The 11,759-nt window shown below is 45.9% G+C and overlaps 1 protein-coding gene across 1 annotated transcript in view; it reads left to right on the forward strand.

The window, feature by feature from the left end:
- KIF18B (kinesin family member 18B) overlaps positions 1 to 11,415 on the forward strand; it is a 93,501-nt gene extending 82,086 nt beyond the window's left edge. Inside the window, exons 15-16 of the mRNA XM_089681797.1 lie at positions 7,245 to 7,348; positions 8,913 to 11,415. Coding sequence (XP_089537923.1) covers positions 7,245 to 7,348; positions 8,913 to 9,040 — 232 coding nt within the window. The 3' untranslated portion in view covers positions 9,041 to 11,415. The remainder of the gene's footprint in view (positions 1 to 7,244; positions 7,349 to 8,912) is intronic.
- Positions 11,416 to 11,759: the final 344 nt, after the last annotated feature.

Below are 11,759 nucleotides of genomic sequence, written 5' to 3' on the forward strand. Positions count from 1 at the left end.
GTGATTGGTTTTGCAATGTGAAATGTAGCTTATTGGTTAAATGGCTTTCACTTAGTCCTTGCAGTGCTGGCATCCTGGGACCCTTTCCTATCTGGATGACAGTATGCATGAAAGTTGAACTCAGGAATGAGACAAAATCTACCCTTGCAATGACCCCCCGCCCGCCCTCCTTGCCTTCTTCCTGCATAGCAAGGGCTAAATGATTGTTTAGGGGTGCAAAGACAAGGTGTCTGAAGTACATTATTCTTGGTTCCTATGGGGTCCCTCAATCTATGGAACGAGTTACTCACAGCACCCTCTCCAAAGCTCCATGGACGCAGGCTCACCTTCTTGCATACAATGCAGGGGTAATAGCTGAGACACAGCCCATAAGGCAAGTCAGGAAAAAGGTTAGTACTTAAGAAGCATTTAACCTTTGCAGTGTGACAGTGCCCCATTACAAGAGTAAATTTTTTTTTCTCATTTCCGATCATCTTTTGGTTTGTTTTCCCTTTATTATTGTCTGGATTTTGTCCCACAATCTAAAATATATCTGAAGGTTAATTGACCGAATGGGCTTGTGTGTGCGTATGCATGTGCGCGCGCGCGTGTGTGTGTGCGTATTCCTGCAATAAGAATATTATGTTGGAAGCTCTTCTGACCAGAACCAATGTAAATGGCTACTTGTGTTCTGTATAGCACTGTGTAATGTGTTGACTGTATTCAGATATACATGAAATGCCTTCTTTAAGACCAGAAACACTTTTTTCTCTTTCGTTCATTGACGGATACAGCATCTTTCATTATTTGACCTTTCGATTATATCTCCATCTACAGGAGTAGGACACTAGGCAGAAATAAGACTGCCTATGGGCAGTCCTGGCTGATATAAACCCCCTCTCTGCATAGGTAATCCAGTTTTTTTCTGCCTAGTGTTCAGGAGTAGTGACCTTGCTCCCTGCTGGGACCTGTGGTTCGGTAAGATTGGGTTTTTTTTTTTTTTTCTTCTTTCCAGTGGTCACCCCAGCCTGACCAGCGAGCACATGCAGGCCCTAGCTAAGCGGTGGGTGGGCCGTGACATGCCCCACCCTGGACCCTGCAGCCTCCCTGGATTGGTAGGTAACATTTTTCCCCCCTTCCTTCTGTGTAGGGCGAGGGGTGCTCCCTGGGATAGTCAGACCTGCAGGGTCTCCTCCTCCCTACAAGACCCCTTGTATTGCAAGATTTGCTCCTGTGCCCCCCCTTCTCCGCCCTGTCTTGGTCTGGGCCATCTTCTGGGTGCTAGCAGTTACCTTGGTGTTGTGTACCAGGCTGTCCTCCAGCTCTGACAAGTTGTGTTGGTTGCTTGGCTTGCTGTGGGGTGGTGGGTGCCATGTGATGCTGCTGCATGGTCCTGTGGCTGGTTTGGTGGGCTTATTGTGTCCTTTTCCCAGACGCCATCTTCCCAAAGACTTTGCGCCCCGAGTGGCGGCCATTTTCTTGTAGCCCTGCAGCAGCCTGTTCTAATGTATTGGGCCTTGCTGTGGCTGTGCTCTGGGGGCAGGGCTTATGGCAGCCATTTTCTAGGGGTCTGACTTTCCTCCTCTAGCAGTTTAGTCATACAGTCCGGCAGCCAAGTTTTTGGTGTCTGCATTGCCCAGTAGGAGCCTGGGCTTCAGTGGGCAGAGTTTCGGCAGCCCTTTTCTTGTAGTCCCGCAGCAGATTCTTTGCTACCTCTGCTCATGTGGATCATATAGGCAGCTGTTCCTCGGCATCCTGTTGTGCTGGATTTGTGTTCCACATGGCTGCTCGACCTGCTTCCTTTGTGAGGGGACTGCTGGCAGCTCTGCACATGCTTTGGTGGTGGTGAGTCCTGGTGGCCTTATATTACTTGGTTTGGGGTTCCTTGTGGCTAGGGGCTCTCCCTAGCAGTGCCTTCCCTGTGGGTCCTCATCCAGAGATGGATCCTCAGGACCATGTTTCCCCTACCTGATCCCCCACCTTGAGGCTGCGGGCCCCTCAGGGACCTCTGTTCCCATTGACACACTGATGGCCATACTGGAGTCTTTTGTTTCCTGGGTAAAGGTGGTGTTAGGGCGTAAGGTGAGCAAGAAGCTATACCTGCCCTCTTTTGCTTCATCCGCCTCATCGGATTCTGAGTCCGGTTCTACCGCTGCGGACATGGGTGTGCCCGCACAGCCTGCTGATGAGATCCCCAACCCTTCCGACAGTGAGGATGAATCCTCTGCTGCTGCCGTTGCGCATGAAAAGGCGCTAGTAGACGCACTTATTATCTTTGTGCAAGAAACCTTAAAGATGGAGGATGCTTCTGGGGCAGTCGCGGAGGTGTCTGTCCCCTTTTGGCACAAGCCACAGCGTTTGTTTACAAGGATTGGGAATGTCCTAAGAGGCCCTTTGTGGTCCCTAAATGGTTTGCCGTGCCTTATCCCTTGATGAATCTGTTCTGAAGAAGTGGACTGTGCCGACTGTCATGGACCCTCCTATTTCTAGGTTGAATAAAGCAACCATGATACCAGTGAAGGAGTCTCCATCCTTTAAGGATCCGACAGAAAGGAAGGTGGAGTTGGTTGCCTGCATGATGTTCACTATTACTGCCTCGGCTCTTCAACAGGTTTTGGCACTGCCCCGGTATCCCAGATCCTCACTGAATGGGCCAAACTCCTTTGCTACGGCCTGGAGGAGGAGCAAGTTCCCCCAGCTTATGTGGAATTGGCGGACCAGCTGGTCCAGGGCCTTAACGTTGTGTGTGGCGCATCCCTGGCAGTGGCCCCTTTGCTTTCCAACCTTTCCGTTTCAGCTGTGGTGCTCCGGCGTGTACTGTGGCTCAGATGCTGGTCTGCAGACCAGACATCAAAAAAGGCTCTCACGGATTTGCCCTTCCAGGGTGATTGCCTCTTCGGGGATACCCTGGATGAGATCGTAAAAAATCTTACTGGAGAAAGAGTACTTTTTCTTCCGCAGTCCCGACGGGGGAAAGAACTGCATCACAAGCACAGTCCTTTTTTTTATTTTATTTTTTCACACAAGAGTTTGTGGCGCTGCCCTGTGGTCTCGCCTCTGCTCCTCGGGTTTTCACCAAGGTGCTGGCTCTGGTCCTGGCCCTGCTCAGACAATGGGAGATTGCTGTGATTGGTTATCTGGACGACCTTCTACTGAGGGCGGAGTCTCACTCGGCCTTGAGGGACAATGTGGCGGTCACGATCAGCACCTTGCAAGAGTTCGGGTGGATCCTGAATATCCAGAAATCCACTCTGACCCCAACCAGGAAGCTAGAGTATCTGGGTCTGACTCTCATCATGGCGTTGGTCAAGGTGTTCATTCCGCTGGACAAGCTATCGAAGCTTCAGTCGGCGATTTGCTTGTTGCTGTCCCACAGGTGGCCTTTCCTTCGCTGTTGCATGCAAGTCCTGGGACTGATGGTCTCTGCCTTTGAGGTGGTTCCGTATGCTCAGTTCCATACAAGGACACTTCAGAGGGAAATCATGTCCAAATGGGACAAGTCCCTCAACTCCTTGGACACCCAGGTTTGTCTGGGTCAAAAGACCAGAACTTCTCTGCTTTGGTTGCTTCGGTATCCTGTCCTTTAGGAGGGGATATAATTTATTCCCTTGCATTGGATGGTGGTCACGACAGATGCCTGCCTGTTCAGCTGAGGAGGAGTGCAGGGGGCAAGCTTGGCCCAGGGTCGATGGGCGCTGGAGGAGTCCTGATTACCAATCAATGTCTTGGAGCTTTGGGCGATCAGACTCTGCCTGGAGCAGTGGACAGTACGTTTTTGGGGGCACCCGGTCCGGATCCAGTCGGACAATGCCACGATAGTGGCCTATGTCAACCACCAGGGGGGACACGGAGTGTGGCGGCATCACTGGAGGCCTCCCACATTCTCAAGTGGGTAGAGGGCCATGTACCAGCTCTCTGCCATGCACATCCCTGGTGTTGAAAATTGGTAGGCAAACTACCTTAGCCATCAAATGTTGGACCAAGGACAGTGGTCCCTGTATCCAGATATGTTTCATCAGATTTGCCTTCAGTGGGGCACTCCAGACGTTGGATCTCCTGGCGTCTCGGTTCAACAGGAAGGTGCCGAGATTCATGGCCAGGATGAGGAATCCTCTTGCGGATGCAGTGGATGCCCTGGTGGCATCATGAAGCCATTATTGGCTCCTCTGAGTTTCCTCCTCTCAAGCTTCTACCCCGGCTGCTGTGAACAATAGATGCTGAAGGCATTCTGGTCATCTTGGTGGCTCCAGATTGGCCTCAGCTCCTTTGGTATGCCAATGTGGTGTAGCTGGTTGCGGACGTTCCTTGGCATCTGCCGCTCAGAGTAGATCTTCTGTCTCAAGGTCCAATCTTTCGCCCTGCTTTACAGCCACTGGCTTTAATGGCTTGGCTATTGAAAGCCAGGTTCTGAGAGACAGGGGTCTGTCAGTTGGTGATTCCTACCATGCTGAAGGCACAGAAGTCTACTTCTAGGAAGATATACCATCGCACCTGGAAGGCATATATTTCTTGGTGTGAAGCTCATCCTCATTCCTTTCCGATGACTAGAATTTTGTCTTTTCTGCAACAGGGTGTTGAGAAGAAGCTGGCGACAAGTACCCTCAAGGTTTCTTTCACCGTCCTCTAGCCTCGCACTCTTTGATCCTGTGCGCTCCCTGTTGCCACCATGGTATCAGAATCTGGTTCTCGCAGTTCTCCAAAAGCCTCCCTTTGAGAATATCAGGGAGATTCCCTTGCTAACTCTGTCCCAAAAGGTGGTGGCCTTTTTAGTGGCTATCATTTCTGCCCGCAGAGTGTCTGAGTTGGCAGCCTTGTCTTGTAGGTCTCCTTATTTGGTGTTGCACAAAGATAAGGTGGTTCTCCATCCATGCCCTTCCTTTCTCCCAAAGGTGGTCTTACCGTCCTTATGTCCTCACCTGTTGCATCCTAAGGAGTTCACACTGCGTGCCTTGGATGTGGTTCAAGCAATTCGTGTGTATTTGTTAGTCCTTCCGGAGGTTGGATTTCCTTTTGTGATCACAGATGAGCCAAGGAGAGGCGTGGCAGCGTCTTCTGCTACCATTCCCCCTTTCCCGTAATGGTAGATTCTACCCTGGCGCTTAGGGCCTCTTCCGTCATCAGGCATCTGTGTCTTAAATCTGCAAGGCAACTACCTTGTCATCGCTGCACACCTTTACAATATTTTACAGGGTGGATGTCTTGGCATTGAATGAAAGAGAAAACAGGATTTTTTTGTTACTCACCATAAAATCCCTTTCTCTGAGTTCATTGACTGACACAGCACCTACCCCTCTATGAATTTTTTTTTCATTTGCTGCCACTAACTGGATTGCCTATGCAGAGAGGGGGTTTATATCAGCCAGGATTGCCCATAAGCAGTGCCAAGTTTGTGTTTTTTTGTTTTTTTTTTTTCTGCCTAGTGTCCTCCTGTAGGTGGAAATATACAGTTGCAAGAAAAAGTATGTGAACCCCTTGGGATTACGTGGAGTTTTGCATGAATTGGGCATAAAATGTGCTCTGAACGTCATCCAAGTCACAACAATAGAAGAACACAGTCTGCTGAACATAAAACTACAAAAACATTAGTTGTTGCCATGGTTTAATTGCAAATAACATGTAAACATTCACAGTGCAGGGAGGAAAAAGTATGTGAGGCCCTAGCTTAATGACTTCTCCCAGAGCTAATTGGAGCCAGGTGTGAGCCAACCTTGACTCCAATCAGTGTGATGATATTGGATGTGTTGCTGACAGCTGTCCTGCCCTTAAACACACACCTGTTTTGGGTTTACTGGTTTCAAGAAGCACTGTCTGATGTGAACCATGCCTCGCAGAAAAGAGCTCTCAGAAGACCTACGATCAAGAATTGTTGACTTGCATGAAGCTGGAAAGGGTTACAAAAGTATCTCCAAAAGCCTTGATGTTCATGTGTCCACGGTAAGACAGACTGTCTACAAATGGAGAAAGTTTAGCACTGTTGCTACTCTTCCTAGGCGTGGTCGTCCTGTAAAAATGACTGCAAGAGCACAGCGTAGAATGCTGCATGAGGTAAAGAAGAATCCCAGAGTGTCAGCTAAAGACCTACAGAAATCTCTGGCACATGCTAACATTTTTGTTGACACATCTACAATAAGGAAAACATTAAACAAGAATGGAGTACATGGGAGGACACCACGGAGGAAGCCATTGCTGTCCAAAAAGAATATTGCAGCACGTTTGAAGTTTGCAAAAGAGCACCTGGATGTTCCACAGCACTACTGGCAAAATATACTGTGGACAGATGAAACCAAGATTGAGTTGTTTGGGAAGAACACACAACACTATGTGTGGAGAAAAAAAGGCACAGCACACCAACATCAAAACTTCATCCCCACTGTAAGACATGGCGGAGGGAGCATCATGGTTTGGGGCTTCTTTGCTGCCTCAGGGCCTGGAAGGATTGTTGTCATTGATGGGAAAATGAATTCCAGAGTTTATCAAGACATTTTGCAGGAAAACATATGACCATCTGTCCGCCAACTGAAGCTCCGCAGAGGATGGGTGATGCAACAGGACAATGACCCAAAGCATACAAGTAATTCAACAAAACGATGGCTGCAACAGCACAGAATACGCCTTCTGGAGTGGCCCAGTCAGAGTCCTGACCTCAACCCGATTGAAATGCTGTGACATGACCTTAAGAGAGCGATTCACACCAGACATCCCAAGAATATAGCTACACTGAAACAGTTTTGTGAAGAGGAGTGGTCCAAAATGACTCCAGATCGTTGTGCAGGTCTGATCTGCAACTACAGGAAACATTTGGTTGAGGTTATTGCTGCCAAAGGAGGGTCAACCAGTTAAGTCCAAAGGTTCACATACTTTTTCCTCCCTGCACTGTGAATGTTTACATGTTATGTGCAATTAAACCATGGCAACATCTAATGTTTGTGTAGTATTATGTTCAGCAGACTGTGTTCTTCTATTGTTGTGACTTGGATGACGTTCAGAGCACATTTTATGCCCAATTCATGCAAAACGCCACGTAATCCCAAGGGGTTCAAATACTTTTTCTTGGAACTGTAATTCTGGTCGAGAATGGAAGGCGCTGTGTCTGTCAAACTCAGAGAAAGGGATTTTATGGTGAGTAGCAAAAAAATCCAGGTTTTATAACCTTTTGATTGTCATTTTAAAGTTCCCTGTATTTTCTATGTTGACATTATTGTTCTTGTGGGAAGTTAAATGGAGCTGTACCTCCATATTTGATCTGTTTTCTTCTACTGCTTCAGTTTATCCTCATCACGTGTGGGAAGTGGTACAGCCAGCCAAAGCAGAATTGGCAAGTTACAGCTCAGCACAGCAAAAAAGCTTCAGTGTCCACCTACTATTTCAGGTAAGTTTTTCTCTGACTGAATTTGAACTTTCACAGTTGCTGTAGTAAAGGTGTTTGACATCCTGCATTATTGAGATTGTGATTTGTACAGTAACCAGCAGCTCGCTTAAACTAGCATATTCTTCATTAAAGATAACTTGTTTCACTTTATCAAAAAAAAAAGTTAATTAAAGAAAACATATCCCACCACTCTGTTTGTCAGGAATCTAGGAGTGACCAGAAAGGTGTGGACTGACACAGGGAAACGCAGGTTTCAGGTATAGTAAGTATAATACAGGTTATTATTAGCCACCCAGATATATATATAAACGCACAGTGAGCAAACTAACCTTCCACTAATCTTAGGAGGTGCAGGAACACAGGCGTAGTCAGGGCTGGAGAGGTGGAATGGTCAGGCCGGCCGTAGGGTTCTGTAACGACTGCCTGGTGGTACCTCTAGCGGTCCTCAGGGCAGGATTCCCCAGGGCGCGGAGTCTAAGTCCCAGTCTGCTATTCACCAGGGCCCCTGATGGTGGGGATGGACTTGGAGCAGACAGGAACCAGGTCGCGGCCCCTGAGTACACCTGCTAGTGATAGAGGGATCCGCCAGAGGTATGTGCAGGTACAGCTGGATCCGTGCAGGATGGATGGATGGCAGAGTAGTGAGCGTGGTCAGACGGGCCAAGTCAGCAACGTGCGGGCAGCAAGGTATCAAAGGAGCAGGCAGAGAATGGTCAAGGTCACAAGCCGGGTTCAGTAACTCACGGACAGCGCAGTACAGAGGATCAGGCAGAAGGATGGTCAGGGATGAGCCAGTAGTCAGAACAGGAGACGGTCAACAGGAATCAGGATCAGGCAGGGTCGGCAACAAGGTATCTTCTCACAGGAACTAGGAACAGGATACAGGGGCTCATGGGAAAACATACACCAAGGCCCAGAGCACAGGCCTGGTCATGCCTTATATACACCTTTCTGTAATCAGCCCCAGGTTTGGCTGATTGTGAGCTTCTGGCTGCTAAGAGCACCCGCTGGTCAGCTCTGGTACTGCAGCCCACACGGCAGGAGAGTCCCACCACCAGTGCTGAGAGCACCCGCTGGTCAGCTCTGGTACTGCAGCCCACACGGCAGGAGAGTCCCACCACCAGTGCTGAGAGCACCCGCTGGTCAGCTCTGGTACTGCAGCCCACACGGCAGGAGAGTCCCACCACCAGTGCTGAATCCATTCCTGACACTGTTTATGTTCATATTATTACTGCTTATCTAAAAAAAGAGGCATGCTAGTAGGAGGAGGGGTTATACCATGGGCGGGTCCACATTTTATTTGCCACTGCCCAGTTCCCCTGTAGATGACAATATAAACTAGAGGTTTAGGACTTCTGTGTCCCTCAGTGGATTTCAAGGATAGAACTTTATTGTGATTACAATTGCAGAATCAAAAGTTAGCAATAGCTCCCTCCATGCTTCTCTTAGCAAAAATTTCCCTCTTAAAGCTCCTACAATTGGCTGATTGTACTTGGGCTTGGACATCTATAATTTTGTTGCATTAGCTCTTGAATAGATCTGATTTTAAATGCTTTGTCCTCAGAAAACATTCCCAACAGCCCGAGGGGGCAGAGTACTAAGAAGACAGGAAGAGGAACACTGGCAACTGGCAGGCCATTAGGAGGAGCTCAGGTGACTCGATTAATGCAACTTGCAGCGGTCAAGTCATGAAGCCATTACAGAGACCTTGGTGCCTGGACTCTTCTCTCTGCTACTGTCTTCAGTTCAAAACCCACCCGGAGCTGGATCTTCATATCTTCTTGAAGGATCACTTGTACTCCACATTGAAGTTCATGCTGACATTTTCTGTTAAATGTATGGTAGTATATGTAATGTACTGTTATTACATTAATAGCAGTCCATACGTTCCTGACTGGACAAATTTAGGTTTTCTTTGCTTTGCAGGGTTTTGCTTTTATGAGGAAAGTGTGAATTTCGTCTATTTGCCCACTATTGTTTCCCTCCTGGGAAACTCTGTTGATCAGCTTTCTACAGGCTGTAAAACCCAATTAAAGTCTCACACTTTTTTTTTTTTTTTTTCTTTTTAAAGTCCTCAACTGCTGTGCATTAATTTTATAAACTGATTTTAATTTGGAAATGCTTTAAACATTGCCTTTTTATTAGTGGAATTACTCTTCTTGCCCTCTGCTGGCATAGATGAAGAAGACAACCAAACCCCTCCATCCCAGAGTCCTTACAGAGACTTGTAATGCTGAGGAATAAATAACATTGTGTACCTCCCTATAGGAGATATGTCTTACAAATGTGGTATGTTGACACAAAGTCTATCTGACTATATATTTCCATAATTACACATGGACTTTAAAATTGAACTCCAGGCGGACATAATATACACAGATTAGTGCAGCCCTATATTCATTACTACATAATTACTTTTAATTGCAAACAGTTAACTACCTGAATTTAACCTAGTATCAAACTATTGTAATCCTCCATAAAGTAGAGCTCAGGCTGGGAGAGCAAGAAGATGCACAGTTTGCAGTTCACTTCAACTATAGTGATCATGTGCTAATGAAGAGCATGCTGATAGGAGAAAGTAGAGTGATAGATGAGCTCATCAGTCTCCTGCTTCTCCTTTACCTGAATAGTTAGTCTGGGGGAGGGAGAAGACCTGTAAGTATTGGAAAACTGCAAAAGAGAAAAATGAGGCCTCCTTCCCTGCCAGACAGGGCTATACTGTTAGACAAAGCTATGTAAATCTCCGAACTAGATGTAGAAAAATACAAATCCTTTGGCAGGTAAAAACACTCCGTTTATGTACCTTTTATTTCTGTATTTAGTGGTTTTCCTGGAGTTCAGCTTTAGATATGCAGCTTCCAGCCTGCTGCAGTGCATGTAACTACTTGGCCTTTTATAATGTAAACCTAACACAAACTTGGGCAATTTAAAAGTAAGGCATACAGTATATAATGAAAAATCCATCACCTGAGGTTACCTTCATTGCAGACCATATGTCAAAATGACCAGTAGATTCAGCAGTATAGGCAGCTGAAGATCTACGTACATTTTGACTTTTTCTTTAGCGACCATGTTTAACTGTTCCCTGTTCCTCCTTTCTATTAGTCCTTTTTAAGTGATCAGCAGCTTTGTGGCCCAGTAAGGAGAAACTGGAGCCAAAAAAAAAAAAGGAAACCCAAGATTTACATAGGCTCCCTGAGCAAGTAATGATTATTTTGGCACAAATATGCTGCTTTTTTTCATTATTATTATATGCTACATTTGAATTTCCCAGGTTAAGGTTTTTAAGCTCAAGACTGCTAGTCCACATTGGGGACAAGTGACATTTTCATGTTGAAAGGTTCGTTTGTGTGATTTCCTCCACCAAGGTCTAACCATACCTCAGCAAAACCTTATTAGTAAAACTATTGGCCACTTTGGTAAAATGATTAATTTAAACAGGGTCTTAGAACCATTTTTTTCAGGCAGCTCGGCTTTCATTAAGGGATTTTAAATATTATACGTAAATGCTATAATGAATGTGCTCAGAGTTCATTAAATGCTTTTCTTTTTGTATAGGATAATGTTTGCTGACAATATAGTAGCATGTTGTTTTTATCTTAAAGGATAACTCCTCCCCAGCCTGACCATATCACTTATAGGTAGATCGTGCTAGTTTTTATACCTGAATTAATATATGTCACTGAGTCTCCAGAGGATAGCTTTTCTGCTGTAGCCCTTGTTCTCCTTCTTCCCATGTAGTCTCCCTCTGCTAAAATATCTGTTTGGGGTGCACGTAGCCTCCTCTAGAATGTTTGAAAACAAGATCCCGGGGTGTTTTTATGTGAAATTCAATTCAGTATAGCATTTAGTGACAACAATCTGTGCTTCTGATGCACAACACCACATGGAAAATCACTTCTTTTTATTAGTATAGTGTTCCCAATGATGAGAAACACCATGTTAAAGCAATGCAGACAGCATCTTATTATAGCCAGAAGTCTTCTTGTCTGACATCCTTTTATTAGTAGAATCTATAAAGAATGTGGTGTACTATTTAATTAAAACCGTGTCGAGTTAAATGTCAAGATGAGAAAATTGGTCCACTATGACTCTTGAAGCAGTTAACATATAATTTCTGTAAAATTTCTGGTATGTTTGAATTGAGGTATCTGTGACAATTCGATCATCCCTAGTTATAATGGACCTGCGTCAGATATATTTTTTTCATCGTCCATGAAAGTCCAATAATGTGCTTAAATTGGCTCTTGCATGAGTTTGTTACATCTCAGGGAGATTAATATGCTCTTTCTGGGAACTCTTTTATCTTCCTTGAAGGCTGGTACCATATTTGTTCTGTTTTCTAGAATATACTGATCCATAGAGGACACAATCATGCTGAAAGGGGCATTAAGCTGGCCATACATGTATC

Source organism: Staurois parvus, unplaced genomic scaffold (assembly GCF_062004578.1).
Source record: "Staurois parvus isolate SC_StPar_1 unplaced genomic scaffold, SC_StPar_1.0 ptg000279l, whole genome shotgun sequence".
Lineage (NCBI taxonomy): Eukaryota > Metazoa > Chordata > Amphibia > Anura > Ranidae > Staurois > Staurois parvus.